This window comes from Podarcis raffonei, chromosome 1 (genome assembly GCF_027172205.1).
Source record: "Podarcis raffonei isolate rPodRaf1 chromosome 1, rPodRaf1.pri, whole genome shotgun sequence".
NCBI classification, from domain to species: Eukaryota; Metazoa; Chordata; class Lepidosauria; order Squamata; family Lacertidae; genus Podarcis; species Podarcis raffonei.
In genome coordinates this window covers 49,759,896-49,778,532 of record NC_070602.1, presented here as the reverse complement: position 1 = coordinate 49,778,532, position 18,637 = coordinate 49,759,896, and the positions used below count along the sequence as shown (strand labels likewise).

The following is an 18,637-nucleotide window of genomic DNA, read 5'->3' as shown; positions in this document are numbered from 1 at the left end:
TATGCTGCTATGCACAGAAAATAGACAAAGCCCCGTATACATTTTGGGAGCACCGCCCACAGCTTTGTTCTCTGCATGTTGCTACAACCCTCTTCTGTGGATTGGAATTTGCATAGGAAAGCTCCTATGAAACAATGCTGAAAGCTATGTAAGCAAAGTTCTACAATGAGTAATATACCTACCTGGCTCCAAGACAGACTAATAAACTGCAAGGAAGCATCTAATCCAGTCAACTCTGCATAGGTTGTGCTCAACATTCACTCTTATGAAACAGCTTCATTCCTACTCGAGTCATGGAAGAAACATTGAAGCTGTCTTTTGACCCCAAAGGAACCCCACTAGTTAGCTATTGTTGTTTAAAGGGACCCCTCAAATGTTGGAGAAACTTTTTTTTGCTTAAGCTTAGAGTACTGAGTGTGTGGCATCCTCCTTATTACCTCTGACATCCAGCCGGCACTCTATTTCAGCTTCACCACATTCATTCACAGCCTTGCAAGTGTAGAGGCCTCCATCAAATGGGCTGGGCTTCCGGATTTCCAAAGTCAACACTCCGTGCTTACTAAACATGCGGTATTTGGCATCTCCAGAAAGGTCCACTTTGTTTTTGAACCAGAAGATTTTTGGCTAAGTATATGATAATAGGAAAAGCAAAGATGAAACATGGGGTGAGGGGTACCACCAACTGAGAGACCAGTGGAAGACCAACATTTCTTTGAACCTTGTAAGAGACAAGTGTTTCATCTGAGCAGCTTTGTTCCAAGGAATACCTTGCAAAGTAAAAATTATTGAAACGTGCAGCTGAAGAAGACCTGGGGATCTGCTGAGGAGGTGGTTCAGGCCCACCAAAGCCTCAAAAAGGGGAGGGGAGTCCATCAGCATGAACGTCCTCTTCTTATTAGCCCTCTTCAGTCAACAGATGCCACAGGACTTTTTCATTGGCTGTATCCAACCACTTTGTATTATGCATCAGTACTGTTCCTGCAGTCCACTCTAATTCCACCCCCTGTTCTGTTGTGCAGGCTCTCTGCTCTTCCTAGACATGTAATGTTGTAACCTGGCCTGGCACCTGATAGTGAAGGGTGGATTATAGCAGCAGCAGCTGCTGCTGCTAATATTAATGTCTAGGCTGACTTCTGGTCCTGAAATCTTGCAATATCAGCACATAAGCTCGCTGCAGGTAAGAGTATTTCACCTGCTCTCTCTTGAGATCTCCCTGCTATTTAGCAGCTCTCAACCCCACCCACCCCATTTCTGGTCCACCTGCCTGTAAGCTCCCCCCCCCCCCGCGCTTCAAAAATATAATTTATTCAGCCAAGTCAACTGGAAGAATGGCATTATTTGCTCACTAAGGGTACCAATGTTCCCCTCACTCACTTAACTGCATATTGAGAAAAGAGGGTGTGTGTACCTTTGGGCTTCCTCTTACAGCACAGCTGAGCGTAGCATTGTACCCAGAGATCACGGAGCGATCTGGAAGAGGGTGAGTGAATTTTGGTGCTTCAGAGAAATCATGTTCTTTGTAGTTGGGGGGTTTATAATCTGTGCCTGTAGTTTAGGGTGGGTAGAAACAAAGTCAGACGCACACTTCTTTTAATCTTGCTCATGATTTAACATAATTTTAAAATTGGCAGCTGAAATTATACTGAAATATTAAGAACCAGGATGATATCTTCTGCCTGTCCTTCAGATTTTTTTTTTAAAGAGAAGGAACATCCTCTAAGGTGTTCTACTTCTCTCTCTTGATATATCAGCGAGGCAGCAGCCTTTATTTAGCACATGGGTAGGAGAACCTAATATGAATGGGTTGGGAGCTCCAGAGCATTTCCCCTTTCCATCTTCTATCACTGCATCCCCCTTCATTTCAGGTCTCCTGCCCTCCTAGCTGAAAAAGCAAGAGGGCAGGAGACTCCACTCTCCACTCCTAAATTCCTCTGCCCCCCCCTTATACCTCTGCAGCACGCACTCACTTCCCCGTCCTACTCCTGATGCTGGCTCTCTTCTCCTTTTCCCTGTAGGAATGAATGCTGGCCATTTACATATAGCATTTGGAACATCAATAGGGCAGGGTCTCATCCGATTCCTACCCCCTATTGGCTCCAGCCATTCAGAATCACACTTGTTTAAGGTCTCCTTGGAGTGGCAGAAGGTTCGGAACTAGCTAATATTAGCTGTTACTCTTCCCACATCGTGCTTTCACACATTCCTCCGACATCATGCTATAATGAGCTTTGGAATTTTTTGACATTCTGCCATCTATATTTATGAATGATAAATTTCTACCTTGCATTACAGATTATGAATTGGAATGTTTTAGCCTTGTTTGCATTTGCTGATTGCTGTGAGTTTGGCAGGCAGCTATCAAATACTAATGGTTATTGCATGTTACTTATCAAATAATTTAAGAACAAAAAGTTCCATTCCATGTCAGCTGTCAAAGACCAAATACAATGGTGTGCTAATCATCAAATACCACCGCTTTTGAAAACTACCTTCCAAGAAACCTGTATTATTTCAACACATATCAAGCATCTTGTCCACTTGTCTCATGTCTAAAAGCACAGGTCTAAATAGTTTCCCCATTACCCTACTCTTTCCCCACGGAAAACCAGCTCTTAGCTGTAAATCGGAGCAAATTTCAATCCGAATAAGCCCTGAATTGCCATTTGCTCTGAATGAGTGCTAAAGAGCAGTTTTCCCTGTGAGGGGTTGGAGGAGAAGCAGCAGCACAAGAGGCAGTGTGGATAAGTCCTTTGTTAAGATAATGGCCGTGGCCAAGTCAATTAAGCAACCTATCTGCATTACCAAAGAATTGACCATGTCGTCATAGGAACAACTAGCTAATAGTGCTACCCAAAGGAGGGATGGGTCTCCCATCATCCTTGAGCACAATAGCTCTTTCCTACTCTTAATTTACCAATGACTTGTATACAGAAGCATGAAGCTTCTGAACTTAGGGCTTGAGTATAGCTATTGATAGCCTTATCCTCTATGAATTTATCTGTCTTTTTCCCCATCTGAAATGAACTTTATTTGCACAAGAAACATAACAGGACCAGAGCCTTTCTCTCCAGGCAGTGCACATTTAAGTTCATTAAAACAGTTTAAGTTGGTAGTTTCAAAACCAACTTTAAGCTTATGGTAGTGAATCCTACAGTTCAACTATGCACTATGTGAATTGTTATTTTTTTGCCACAATGTGCAAGTTGATTCTTTCTGAGCAAGACTTGATAATGTGCATGATAGTGTTATCTTTAAAAATGCTTTCTACAATTACCCAGAACCAAATCCACTTCTAATTTCCTAGAAATCTTATTAAACTGGACACTTTTCCAGTCAAAGGCCAATCTTAGGAACAAGATACATATTTTCATTTGAAAATCAGTTTCAAAGTGAGTCCTGTGTCTCAACCACTTCTTGATTTTTAATTTACCAATAAGGCCCAGAGAACTTGATAGCTTTGCAACCAGTATAATTTGCTTTAGTTCTTCAGATTCCCTTCCTGAAAACGTCAATTTAGGTACTCTCTGTTACCTGTTTTTTTAATGTAGGCAGAATTTTTGGTGTTGGCAGCATTTTCACTCAGCCCATACAGATTTTCACTGAAGACCCGGAAATAGTACTCATTTCCCATGATCAAATCTGATGCTACACAATTAGTGCGCCGATAGTGCTCAAAAACCGTATACCATTCCTGAAATGAAATAATCCATTGTCAGAAAATCAGATCTTGTGAAGGTCACAGTCTGGATTTTTGGAACATTATGTAGAATCACCAGAACATGTTCCACACAGGCAGGTGAAATACTGGGGTGCAGCTGGGGGATAGTGGAAATAGCGGGCTTTCCCCATCAGTCTGACTGGCAACCCAGAATTCTGGCAACCACTGTGTCAGGAATAATTTCTAATAAATCCAGTGATTGCCACTGAGTATGTTCGTGTTTTCTCAGCAGTGCAAAAGACCTCCAGTCATGGATGTTAAAGTCATAAATAGGAAGGGAGGGAGTTTCTCACATCTTATATTTTTGCTTTTGCCTATCTTGTAATTGGAGAAAGAACTGGCAAACCACTCCAGTATTTTGCCAAGAAAACTCCATGGACATAAAAAGGAGAAGCTTTGAGAAGAAAGTGAGTTTCCAAGGCATGCTCTGGTTCATGGGGTCACGGAGAATTGAACATGACTAAGACTACTAAACAACAACGAATCTTGTAATTTATCATGGATAAATAGTCCAAGTGTGGCTTCTCAATTATGCCCCGCTTCTATATTTTGTGCAGCTCCAAGCTAGCCACTTGTATGGAGTGCAATTGCCTAAAACCACCATTCTCCTGCTGACATGATTTTGAGTCATGAGCTAAGACTCAAGGTATTACAGTTTCACTGTACATACTTTAGGGTGGATTCATACACTCATTCAGCCCATTACCCTTACCATTGTTTTTTTGTCTGCCTTCTGGACAGTGTATCCTGTGATTGGAGCATTGCCATCATCCTGGGGTGGTTTCCATTCCAGCGCAACATTGAATCCCCACACATCCACAATCTTTACATTCTGAGGAGGACCAGGCTTGTCTACAGAAAGTCATAGAAAAGGTATTCAAGATCTACCACTCAGTATCTTCAGGAAGAAAAAGGAGCAAGACTTAAATCGTCTACTGCTAACTGATGGCCATTGGTAATAGACAAACATCAAAAATGTTCTGTTAACTGAGCCAGTGTCCCAAAACAATATTGGCAAGATAAAGACTAACTCCTGCAGGCTGCTGTATAGATCAATGCACATATACCTTCCACAGACATTTAAGTTTGACATCTCCAATTAATATTGCTCCATTATTTGTTCCCACTTTGGCAACAATTTGCAAATGAATGCCAGTTTTTGTTAGCATTGACATAACTAATAAAGATTCTCATTTATTGTAACCATGGTTGTTTGGAAGCTTAGAATAATTAATACTTTCTCTTGAAATTCAGTCCAGCATATCATCGCTTTAATTTATGTCTGAATCCAAAAGGCAGCAGCATATGTCTATTGGCTACATCCATTAATCCCTTCTTAGCAAGACACCTGTCAAAGAAAGTTAGCTCTCTAACAGACTCTCCAAATGCTCTGTGAGTAATTCACTAGTTACCCCTGGGAATGTTGGACTGGGTTCTCAGCCTTCCAAATGATATTTACACCACTTCACAGTAACTGAATCAGTTCTTTCAGTTCTGCCTTCATCTTTTCTGCTCCCAAATCATACAGATCTGTTATCACTGTTTTATTGACATTAGAAATTATTATTATTATTATTATTATTATTATTATTATTATTATTATTAATATCACAAAAAATCAAACTAGAAAGTTGATAGTACTGGGGAGGGACAAATGTAATCTGAGCGAAGCAAGCCTTAGACAACCAGGCCTCTCACTGAGGATTAAAATTATACGCCATGCAAACCTTGCCTATTAGCACTGAACTTGCAACTTCCTTAAACCAGAATTAGAGTCAAACTGTGGCTCTGTGTACACATTACCGACCTAAAAAGCATCTAGGTTGTTTTCCCACCCTCAATTTGGATTGAAGCTGGTTTGGGGGAAATCCATCAAAACACAGTATTTTGTAAGAAATGACAGGATATATTTGGATTGTGGGAAATGCCGTGTTTACACTGTGTCCCAAACTAGCGATGGGAGCGTACTGGATGCAGGATAAGCAGGAGTGTGTAAACAGCCTACATGTGTTGTGTGAATTTCATGGCTCCCGACATGTTTTTGCACAGGCAAAGGATTAGGCCTTTCACCCTGTACTGTGGCTCTCATCCAAATCTGACATCCTTATGGATATTTTTTCACATTATGTATGTAGTTCAAATCTTAGAGAGCAGCAGAAAGAAACTCACAGCGCTAATCTTACATTGGTTATTACAGCTGGGAGCTGTGGCGTCAGTAATGTTAAGCAGGATTTACACACACACATGGAATAGTCTTTGTAAGAAATTTTAATAGCCAGCTGGTTTTTATGGGATCTGAAGGAGAAAATGCAATTAGCTGAACTGATGCTGTTAAGCTGCTTGAGTGACGTCACTCATTGCTCTCTCTCTCTTTATAAATTGTGTAAGTGGCTTTTAAATTTTTTTCTGAAGTATTGTGCATTTTATTGCTGCCAAGGCTCCTGCTGCCAAAAAGGCTGGATAAAAATGGGCCACACTGGAGGGGGTGGCTAGAGATAACAGAGTTCATGTTTTTGTCAGTCACTACATGCAGTCACAGCTTTTTTGAATTCATTGTATGCAGACGTTCCTTGTCCTGTTACTGGGGAGTCACCCTTTGTGTACACGTGGGTGTTCCCATTCATTTCAGTGACAGAAGCTGCTCCATGCGTCCAAAAGAAAATATCACTTTACAGCACTTTCAAGTAGTCAAATTGCTTCACATGCATGAACTGTGATCCTGACCTGCAGGTCCATTCAGGCTGGCCAGGCATCACTATTTCACTGGCAAGGCTATGCACACCTGACCGACACCACATATGGGTGGGGAGGGGGAGAGATGGCAGGTTGGAGGGGGGTGGCAAGCAGCATCCTGCCCACGATATGGCACTTAGAAGCCCTGATTGGTGAGACTTCAAAATGCAACTCAGGCTATTTGAAAGCCCTTTCCAAGGCTGCTCTGCTCATTCAAACTGGCTTTAAACCTTGGAGGTTTAAACAAGCAGCACAGATGGAAAGTACAGAGTCTCATTCTCTGCCCTGGTTTTTGCTTTGTCCACCTGGACGCACTCGCAAAGCACTTTGTAAGCCCCAATGATCATCTGATCATAGGGTCAACATGCTTGCATAGGGCTATGTCTTTGCCCTTATGGCTTTGTTTGAAGCCATGTGGGCAACCCTGCCCACCTGTTAACTTGGCCTGGTGGAGGGAGACAGGGGCCAGAACCAGTTCCCCACTCCTACTGTAAGGTAAAGCAACATACAGTGGCACCTCGGGTTACAGATGGTTCAGGTTACAGGCGCTTCAGGTTACAGACTCCGCTAACCCAGAAATAGTACCTCGGGTTAAGAACTTTGCTTCAGGATGAGAACAGAAATCATGTGGCAGCAGCAGGAGGCCCCATTAGCTAAAGTGGTACCTCAGGTTAAGAACAGTTTCAGGTTAAGAACGGACCTCCAGAACAAATTAAGTTCTTAACCCGAGGTATCACTGTACTGCAGATCAGGGAGAGGGGAAATTTAGGTTTAGGTGCCTTAGGCCATCTAGTGGGTTCCTGGCAGAGACGATTTTAGAAGTAGCTCAGTCTGTTAGCCACCATACAGCTACACTTGCCTTTTTTGATAAGAACAGGAGCATTCCTGTGAGTACTTGAAGTGCTGTACATACACCTGCACCAAATCCCTGCATTAAAGTGACTGTGTTTAAATGGGAAATTCATAAGACTCCAAACAGTTCCTTACCCATTATCTGAATGGTAACAGTAGCCTTATCTATCATGCTTTCTATTTGCACCTCTACTTCATATATTCCAGAATGGTGGCGCTCAGCCTTTCGGATGAAGAGAATGGTGTCTGTATTGCTGTTTCGAATTCCCACCTCCTTAGAGTCTATTGGCTGACCATCCTTTGTCCAGATAACTTTAGGTCTAGGTTTTCCCTGCAGAAGAAAAAAATGGAAAGCAAAGCTACTGAGTACTTGGCACATAAAGTGCAAAGGAAGTCATGTTGGGCCATTCCAAAATGTAGAGCTGGAGTAAACTTTTAGTAGGACCAACCAAAATGTCACAATATAGTGAGCAAGCTTTTGAATCCTCCAGTATTCTTCCTCAGCTTGGATGCTACACAAAGCAGTAGGGTAGGAAAGGGAAAGAGGGCAAAACAAACAAAAAAGAAAACACTGGCTTGGTTATTGCCATCAGGTCTGTACTCAATCTCAAAATGGAGTTTGCAGATTGGATTAGTCTGCTAGGGACTGCAGGTCTCTGCTTGCCCTAGCAATGGCCAGCCCCCACTTTTGGAAACATAAAGGCCAGCAGTTACCCAGACTGAGCTGGCTCTTTGTTTGTCTTCCCTACCACTTCCTGCTTTGCATAACATCCAGCCTGATAAAGAGTTCTGGAGAACTTGAAAGCTTGCTCACTATTCTTTGACATTTTGGTTGGTTCACATAAAGGTTACTGCCCAGCTGTGGATTCTTGAGTAGTTTGTGCCTTTAATCCCCTATTTCATCTGAATAAAATTATTATCTCTTGTTCAACTATTCCGTTTTTGCTCATTCCCTGTATCATTCATTTGACACTTTTGCACATAGTAATAACACACACATAAAGACATCAGATCCCTTTTATACCTGTCTTGTCTGTGACATGGTTGACTTAATAATTCTCACCTATATTTGCTCCCTGAGAATATGTCAAAACTTCATCTCCACAGTGTGGTGTGGTTGGATGAGACAGCATATTTGTTAGTGTCAAAATATTGTCATTTGGGAACTGGGAAAATGTGATTAGTCTCTCAAGAACAACTTTTAAGATAAGCCAAGTAAATCCTCCATAATAAGTGAGCAACATTTGATTATCTGAACAGACCTTAAAACTGATATATAGGTTTTGAAACCGTATGACTGTCAAATTGAATGAGCTAGGAAAGCACAGGACTCCAGGTTTATATAAGCCACGTAGACTATTCTGAAGTGAACATTGTTTTCTTATTCACTGAAATGGAAACTGCATCTGTCTCTGTGTGTTTAACGATGCACAAAGCTACCCTTCCATTAAACAAATAAGGAAATCTGGAATGGGGCAGGGGGAGAGCTCCTGAAGCACAGTGGTCTGCCGGGAATTGCTGGATTGAAGGGAAGAGTTTAAATAGCAGATTCAATCGAGTACCTGGAAAGGAACGACAATGTTGATTGTATCGCCCACTTTCTTCATTAAAGTCTGTCGGAGATTGCGTGGCAACCAGATTTTGGGACGCTCTGTGGATCAGAGGATTATGAAGTCAGGGGTTTTTCTCCAACTTACTAGATATGTCATATGTATCAGAAAAATTGAAGGTCCACTGCAAGCAATTAAAGTTTGTAGAAATCCAATAAATTCTGAAAGAAAGCTGTCATGATCCTACTAGGGATACTCAGTAGCTGAATACGATTCTACATTATTGACTTCAAATGAGTTTGTACCAGTGGCAAATATTGTAATGATATCTGAGAAATAAAAGCGATGGAACCTCTTTATACATCAGGGCAGAAGTAGGCAGCCATCATCGTTAAGAGCCATACAATTAACATGCATAATCTCTTGTGGTCCAAGATGATCACCACCCCTGACTCTTTTCTTTCAGGAGAGGGAAAAGAGAAAGAGAGAGGAGGGTGGGGAGAGGGTTGTTGATAACAATGTTAACATTTCCCTCCTTACCAGCTGCATGGATTTAGTCAGAGCGCCACATATCACTTACCCCTATGACAGGGGACTCTGGGATGTGTTCTAGGGCATCGCTGGCTGCAACACTGGACAGGAGTAATTGTTGCTGCAATGTTTTGTTGTGGTTTGCAGAGTTGGCTGTCTCCAGTGATTGATGTTTTAGAGCAAGGTGGCTAATTTGCAGGTCTCCAGATTGAACTCCCACCATCCCCAACCACTACTCATGCTGACTAGGAATGATGGGAGTTGGAGTTCAACAACATATAGGATGATCACAGCTGGGAGAATGGGGATAATAATGAGTTGTCTGTTTGCTTCTGACTCACTGAAGGATGTTCTCTTTATCTGTGGCTGCTACTCTGTCTGGATCCCCCTGCCTTTAAGTAAGTCCCTCTGGGTTTGGGATGCCCTGTGCTTGTAGTTTAATAATAGTGCTCTGGGTCATTCTGGTGTTAATAGAATCCGGGTCACGTCTTTTAGAACTCCAGACAGAAATAAGGATTGAGAAGTTGTATCAGTTGAGCCGTCTTTCTGGGTTCCAGCCAACTGAATTAGACCACTTGTACTCTTGGGCTACAGACAAGGTGATGATTAATGACCGAGATCATGAATGTTCTCCAGACTGACAGCCGGCTGTTTGGCCTCACTCCCCTAAGCAACAATCCACACCAAGCATGAAATATCAGAAATAAATGCACAGTAACCTCGCAGGGAGAAGGAGAGCTGTACTGAGGAAGAAAGTAATTTTTAAAAGCTGTGTGCAATTTAAGTATTAATAAATAGGGACACCGGTTTATCGCATATCAGAACCAAAGTTCCGCAGGTTAATACGGATCCATACCCCAGATCTCCAAGAGGTGAGATTTCAGTGATTCTAGTGCTGCCTTTCCCTAGATACTTACGCAAGATCTCTCGGACGGTAACTGGCTCTTTTGTAACAGCTGGCTGACTTGCACCTGCCAGGTTTACAGCAGTGATGCGGAAATTAAGTTTGTCTCCTGTGACCAAATCTTTAACCAGGACAGAGGTGCGCTCAATCAGGCCATGAAGTGCTGGGATCCATTCTGTGGCTGCAAATGCAAGATCACTTACTGTTAGGCAAAGCTTTTCAAGCAGAGGTTTACAGAACTATGCCTGAAGGCACAATCCCAAGCATTTTTACTCATGTTTTCTATTTGTGCTGCTGCTTCATATATTCCAGAATGGTGGCATTCAGCCTTTTGGAATCACAGCTAAAGCTTTTGAAATAACAGCTAAAGCACCCATGGCATCCAATGCACTATAAGATACAACAACTTCACAAAACGTTTCAAAGACATGCAAGATTGTGATGATCACAGAAATATAGGTAATGGTTAATTCCTTTAAAAGGGAATCTCTGGGGCTTGACCCTACTGGAGAACAATATTTCTGTCCCCGTTAATCTCAGATGTTTGAAGACAGATGCACGTTGCTTTTCATTCTGTACCAATACCATCCTCCATCTCCTTTATCTGCACAAGGCTACTGCCTTTCTCAGTTAAAAGCTGGCTAAACTGATTATCCTAGAACCTAGATAACACTCACACCATCCACTTCAAGTACCCTTAAACAGCAGCAGCCTGCTCTTTTTTTGCCACCTGAGGCAAAATGGGAATTGCCACCTGCTGCTTCTGCACTGTGCCTCCATATCCAATGCCACCATGCCCTGGCTCTTGATGAACTTGGTAGGAGCTGGGACACTCCTCAAAATATTGCTGCTCGGCTTCTCTGCCTCGGGGTGTGGAAGACAATAGGCAATGCCGCATGCCAGAATACTGTACCTCTCTCTTGGTGGTATAAGCAGTGGGGCCAGCGTAGCGCCACTGCTTGCACTTTTGCTGCCTCATGGATGGGCAGCTCTGCTTTTAAGCCACTTTAAGACTCATCCTAGGAACTTTCTAGTAAGGCTCTCCTTGCAACTCTAAGCACCGTGGGTTTTTTTAACAGACTCCACTTCCCTCAATCCTTTTGGGGAAACCATGACTGTTAAAGTGGTGACATCCACACCATGCATTTAAAATATGTTTAGAGCATATGGTGCTTTCCACCAATCCTGGGACTGTAGTTTATCTCTCAGAGAAATACAATTCCCAATACCCTTAAGTTACAGTTTCCAGGAGTCACTGGGGGAAGCCTTGGGCTTTTGGTGTATGATGTGCATGTGACAACAATTCCGAAAGCACCAGGGGCTTACTCACATCCTTCTTTACAGTACTCAATGTTGTAGCCATCCAAGCCTCCTGCTCCAATTCGTTCAGGGGGCCTCCACTTCAAAGTAACAGAAGTATCACAAATGTCTTCTACAGTGAAGTGCGTTGGCTCACTTGGAGGAGCTAAACAGAATAGAAAATCCAGAGCCTTTGGGTTATTTTTTAAGGGCTAATAATATATTGTAGCATTCATATTAAAATTATCAAAATGGCGTACAAATGCTTAAAACTTCGCAAGATAGAACAAGCAATACAATCTATATCCAGTTAAAATGATTATCATCACAAAATACCTGTCAGAATAAAAATGCTACCTGCGAAGAGAATCCCTGCAACGGATTGTTGACTTCCACAAAATGTGGATCATAGTCCTGCATTGTACTTTTGTTGATTTAATATTTATTTACTCCAAAGGATAGCAAGGCTCATATTGGGATACGTGATTGATCTTTTAAGATACGTTCTGTATATCCAGCCTAGAGCTTTATAGGTGAAATTGGGATTGGAAGCTGTTCAGCAGCCAATACAATGTCTACAGGGTAGGACTTATAGACATTAAAGAAAACTTCATCTTTTGCTATCTCCTCTCACTGCTGCTTTCACCAGCTTGGCCAAGCTAGGCCCCTCCCTCCTTGTGAAGGCCATCAATTCCAAACGCCCTGTGAGGAACAGAAGGTTGGATACAAGCAACCTGCTGAGGCCTGTTTGGGAACTGTGAGCAGCCTAAGGCAACACATCCATCTGCTCTTTGAGGGGAGGAGGAGGTGCTATATTTTTACTAAGAACTGGTGCCTTTTCTTTTTCACTTCCAATCCCATTTCTGTAAACCTGAAGTCAGGGAGCCTTTTTCCACTGAATACTGGAGTAAGAACATGAGAAGAGCAATGAGATCGGATCAATGGCCCAACTTGCCCAGCATCCTGATCTCACAGTGGCCAACCAGATACATATGGGTGTTTTGGAAACCCAAAAGCAGGACTTTAATATGCTTCATCGTCTTTTAAGTCATCCAGTTCAGGGGGTATCACCACTTTACCACTTGTGGGAGCAATTAAAAATCATTAAACAAAGAAACAAAACAAATCAATGTTGTTGGTGATTGGTTCCTGTCAGGAGCAAGGCTACTGCATTCTGCACTAATTGCAGTTTCTAAACAGTCCCACAATAGCCAGTCCTTGCAGTCATGAATTCATAGCTGCTAAACAAATGATGTGGCAATTACTAATCTTCAAAGTGAGATATTAGGAGGGAAAAGGCACTAGCAAGAGATTAGAAAACATCATTCTCTAGAATGAATTCTTGTGACACAAAGGTTTTCTGCTAAATTTATAACCGAATGAGACACCAAGCTTCTGCTTGAATGGCTCTTGATGAATGCATTTCAGACAAAATTAAAATATTGGCAAAATGATATGGATATATAATAGGCACAAGAGCAGTATATATAAATGGCCTTACAATTTTTTTTCCACATTTATCCTATTTCAAAAAGATATTAGGATTGTTTTTGTGTACACTGCTTAAAATGCAAATAAGTGGTATAGAAATGCTGTAGGTTAATAAATAGCATAAGACTTCATAATTAAGCAAAATAGCATAAAAAGAACTAGGTGTACCCTAATTACAAATAGTGATTTACTTCATATTTCTGTACCTCACAACTAGCAAATGGCCACTAACTAGACCTCGATGCCTTATGCAGCCAACAAAGAATATAAATACAAGGCAGCTGTGGTCCTAGTGCTATAGGTCCTGAATTCAGTAGATGCACAGCAAAAGTGCACATCAGTTGGTAGTAGGAATTCTGCTAAGTTAGGGGAATGCCAATCTCCTGCTAGCTTTTGGTCTAAGACAGGGAATACAGTATTCAGTTTTTGAGGGTACATTGATGAGACCAGTGAAATTCAGTATGCATGGGCCCCAGGTATGACACCAGTAGGATCCATAAGTCCTAATGGATCTACAATAATTTCTGTGTGGTATGTGGAAAACCTCATAGTTCCTATATGCAGTGCTCATCTGTCTGCTCTTGGCCACAGTAGCCCGGGGAGAAGAGTGTTCATGTGTGAACACTGGGAGGGGAACATTTTTCCTCCTGAGGACCTTGGTAAAATGCTGCCCTGTGTGAGGCCATTTGACACCTTCCCACCAGCCCTTGCGGTGTTGGCTTAAGCTGGGCATTGGGAAGGAGGTGCTGAACTCTACCAGGGTCCTAGAGCCCTCCTTCCACATTCCCAAAACCCAGTAAGCTCTTGCCTGGCTTTGGGAAGGAGACAGAATTCTAGGACCCTGTCAGAGCTGTTACATCTCCTTCCCAAAGCCAGACAAGTGCTTACTGGTCTTTGAGAAGGCGCCTTCCTTGGCTGCACACCTGGTGCAACCATGCAACTCACATTGCCCTAAATCCGCCTCTGCCTCCAAAAGCCAGTGGTGGATGTGGCCAGAGGCAAAAATAAGTGGAGAAACAAATAGAAATTTATACAGTACAGCAGTTTTGAAACTCACCCACTCCACTGTACCCTCCATCCAGACAAGAGGCATTATAAGAGTTTAAGGATTTCATCCAGACAAAAACACTTGGGGTGCAAAGCAGGGGCAGTGAGGGGTGCAGGCTGGGGAGGATTGCAAAGGCCTGGAGGATCACCGGACCTCCAGATCCAAGGTTCCTCAGCCCTGACACAGGGGGACTCCAGAGTCTATCCTAATTTGTGTAAATGCATATGTGTGAAAGAGTGAAAACACTATGTGAGTTTTGTGTCTGTGATTCCAGAATATGTAGGACAGGGTACAGCAGATATTTGGGTTACATACAGTATAGGACTATCCAAATATTATAGTATACCAACTATATATATATATATATATATATATATATATATATATATATATATATATATACCAACTATACAAATTCACATTTGGGGCAGTGGGTCAGTTTGGAGAAGTTCAAGATTATTACCTACATGGTCAGAATTGGTATTTGCCCTTTTGAAAAATTTCCCTGTATCTAAAGATGCTGTGAATTTAAGAAGTACCATTTCCACCCTTCAGATTGCATTGTGCAAAACCAAGCTGTTCTGCTCCTTGACAAAACATTTCACAAAGACTGCAAAGGGCCTATCTCTGCATGCAGTGACAGATACTCAGTCATTTTGGTTCATTTTCAAATCATTTAGATTCTGTGTATTAGAAAAAATAACAATACCTGAAGTAATTTTTTCCCCATGCCATGTGTGTGGTTATCATAAGGCAGGGAAATCTGTGGTATTTAAACACATTGTGTGCATTATTTTAAATATTTCAAAAATACAGAATGTTCCCTACCACATAACACCATTTAAAAAATAAATAAATATCACATAGCAGATGGAGAACCTAATGTTAGCATCCCACATCATCCTTCTGCAACATTTTACTCACTTCTTAAACTATAATTAAAGCCAAACATTCAAAACAGTCTTTAAAAGCATGTGCATCACACACAGGAGTATGGGTGGATTACCACACGACGCATGTTACAAACCAGTGCCTCATCTCCATAGTTGTAGGATGGAGCCATATTTCTAATCAAGTATATCATTTCTTATTGCAAGAAAACCCTGAACCTTTTAGTTCACTTGATTCCTGTAGAGCTTCTTGTCTTTCTTCGCTCTGCACAGCCCAACTGTTGAGTTTTGGCTGAAGATCAGAATTAACCGCCTCCTCCTGCTCTTTATCGTTCTCTGTTGGCCCATCGCTGGGGTTTTGTAGTGGCACACTCTTTTCTTCACAAAACTCATCCCCTTCCTTATGGTCTTCTGTGAGCTGAACCACCACTTTAGTCATTTCTGTTGCTGCTCTACCTCAGGCCCTCAGATGGTTCTTTCCTCCCTCAAAGACTCCCACAGTTTGCTTTTAGTTCAGGGACTGATAGAAACACTGTGGGGTCATCATGATTATTTATAGAAAATAATTCCATGGATATTTTCTTAATCAGCTATCCTTGCAGCTCCGCAGGGGGTGGGAGTAATGAAGCACTGGGTGGGATATGGTGATATTTGCACCCATAAGGGAATGGGGGAAGCTGAGAGGCAATGGGAGGTCACTGTCAATTAGTTCCCCTCTCTCATCGAGACCCAGCTTGCCTCTCACACCTCTAATTTTAACAGTTAGAAATTCATCAGCAATTTCATGAAATTGGAACCTTGCTACTCCCATTTGTGAAGAGGGTTTTAGAAAAAGGTTAGAAAAGATAAAACAGATCAAGAAGGAGCCACCTGTCTTACAAATATGGACTCTGTGTCCCTACTGAGTGGAGAAAGAGAAGGTAATTGTGTGCCCATGTGTCTCTTCATCTCCTTTGGATGTTTGAGAAGTAACACAATGTGTGTTGACACTCACCAATTGGCATGAAGGGCTGTGAGGCAGCACTGGGCCGGGACATACCAACCGAGTTGACAGCGTAAATTCGCATCTCATACACAACTCCTTCAATCATTCTCTTCGCTTCATATGACAGGTCCTTTAGAAGGTCAAAGTTCAGCCTCATCCACCTGTAGCTCTTTTTCTTCTTCCTTTCTAAGATGTAGCCTACAAAGTGAAAAGAGACACCACAGATAGAGAGCCTGTTCTACAAGAGACACAAGTACGGCCATTTTGCTTTTACTGCACAGAAACTCCCAAAGCAGACTCTGTTTTACCAAATTTACATTTCAGAACTTCTCCCATTTAGTTGCTCTGTACATAGGTTAAGGGAAGCAGTAAATTAAAGAATATTTTGCTGCTCAATCACCTGCCCTTTAGTTAATTATACAATCAATTCCATTTAAGTGTGTGGTATTACATCCACACTAACATTTCCACAAGCCAGCCTTGTACTAGGGAATTCTCCATCCCTCTCCTTGCTGTATCCCTGTTGCAATCCCTGAAAAGCATCTTCTATTGATCAGGGTATCCTCAGCAACAGCACAGGGTGTGGTGTGGTGGATGACAACTGGAAGAGGGGTGGAAAATTCTTTCGTATGAATTTTTCTATGCTTGTGCTAGGTTGGGTGTACCCCAATTTTATACTACAAAAATATACAAGTTTATGCCATTTTTATTGAATGAACAAAGAACAAGATAACTTACCATTTAATAAGAAAACAAGGTGAAAGTAACATGGCTGGAAGGAAAGACCGTCTTTAATATTTTCTCCTTCATTCCCTACTAGTTCTTAAGATGGGCATAGGCAAACTCAGCCCTCCAGATATTTTGGAACTACAACTCCCAACATCCCTAGCTAACAGGATGGGTCAGGGAGTTGTAGTCCCAAAACATCTGGAGGGCCAACTTTGCCTATGCCTGTCTTAAGATAATAAGCTTTGCCTTTAACTCACAGCTTTATGGATTTAACATTTGCTCTGGTTTATTAAGCCATTTCAGATTTATTTGCTTAATCTACTGGCATGAAACTGGATCCTAAAATTGTTTACTCAGAAATGTCCCGCTGTTTTCCCTGAGGCTTACTCCCAGGTAAGCATGCCTAATGACTGTACCCTGAACCAACTAAAGCCTGATCCCTAGAATGGATACAATTCAAACCTTGTATGGACTATTTTAGATCCACTCTGGATCCCAGTAACAACCGCTCTCCTGCCTAATGTGCTAAGTTCAGCTGTTCGTCAAAATGCGACGATAGCATTCTGTGAAAGAGAATCAACACTGTTAATCTCACTTTTCGGAAATGCTGACGACATTGTATAAAACGCATACCTCTGAGGCATTTTAGCCGCCCTACAACGATTCTGGAAAAGGACTAGCTTTGTAACGAGAGTTGAACTGAAGGAAACTCTAATGATCACAGATGGACTAACAACTTAGAATAGCCACTCATCACTTGTCAAGAATATGGCTCAAGGGACCAAACTCTACAACAAGCCCAAGTACCAGACCTTTTTTTACATTTACTGCATCAAATCTATTACAGGACCTAATAACGTCAACAAGATTATTAAGTGCTCACTCACCTGCACATCTTCTAAAATAATATATGACATCAGCCACCAGCCCAATTAGGTCAGTGCTTAATTAACAGTGCAATTCTATACACGTTTACCGAGAAGTAAATTCAATGAAGTTCACTTGCCTCAGAGATATGCTTTGGGCATTAAAAATAGAACCACACAGAAAGCAGTGGGGGAATGTTTCAGTCTACTAGGACACACTCAAACTTTGATTTAAGGGTAGCCATTTCCATGACTAATTACAGCAAGAAGACACAGAACTGAAGATTACGAATGAATTTGATAACAGGTGGTCATCGTATAGTGCAACTTGACACACTATTACTTAGAAGTATCTCACTCAGAAGAGAGTGGCATGGTGGGGTGCTGCTGAAGGCCCACCCTTCTGACAACATCACAGCTAGTTACCTGGATAAGGTAAGGGTAAGGCAAACTCAGTGGTGAACTCATGCCTGCGCAGGTGTTCTGTCATGACTGCTGGACTGACTCTTTCGCTGTGCCCACACAGCGCTGACATCATCGGTAGCCTGCCCTGACCCTACTGTCCTGGTAAGTGGTAGCAACACTGCTGCTGGGAGAAAAGCTCTATGGCACCACCCTATCATGCTCACCACCCCTGATCCCACTGTGTTCAATGGGGCTTACTCCTTAGCAAGCGTATTTAGGGTTACAGCCATTTTCTATAGATGAGGTTAACAACACCTTTTACTATGGATCAGGGCTTTTTTTTTTTAGCCAGAACTTTCTGGAACTCAGTTCTGGCACCTCTCAGGCAGGTGCTATTGCCATTATAAGAGAACAAGGGAGGTGTTCATGGTGAGTTTTCTTTTTCTAGAAAAATAGCGCTGGTTGATATGATATAATAAGTGAAAAAGAGGAACTTGAATGTACATAATAAATCCTTATGGAATTTACAAATGCAAAAACTGATACAAGCACCTCATGATTCACTTCTTTTGTTTAGAATACTATCTAATGAAAGCTTTTATTTTATTACTGGGATTATGTTATGTACTGAGCTGA

At 41.9% G+C, this 18,637-nt stretch overlaps 1 protein-coding gene across 1 annotated transcript in view; it reads right to left on the bottom strand.

Annotated features, from left to right (window-relative positions):
• Positions 1-387: 387 nt before the first annotated feature.
• Positions 388-18,637, bottom strand: part of MYBPC3 (myosin binding protein C3) — a 69,139-nt gene continuing 50,889 nt past the window's right edge. Inside the window, exons 25-33 of the mRNA XM_053386797.1 lie at positions 16,011-16,199; positions 11,619-11,753; positions 10,302-10,469; positions 8,866-8,954; positions 7,439-7,634; positions 4,431-4,570; positions 3,532-3,691; positions 1,409-1,545; positions 388-624 (exon numbers count right to left, since the gene is read on the bottom strand). Of these exons, the coding sequence (XP_053242772.1) occupies positions 403-624; positions 1,409-1,545; positions 3,532-3,691; positions 4,431-4,570; positions 7,439-7,634; positions 8,866-8,954; positions 10,302-10,469; positions 11,619-11,753; positions 16,011-16,199 (1,436 nt within the window). The 3' untranslated portion in view covers positions 388-402. The remainder of the gene's footprint in view (positions 625-1,408; positions 1,546-3,531; positions 3,692-4,430; positions 4,571-7,438; positions 7,635-8,865; positions 8,955-10,301; positions 10,470-11,618; positions 11,754-16,010; positions 16,200-18,637) is intronic.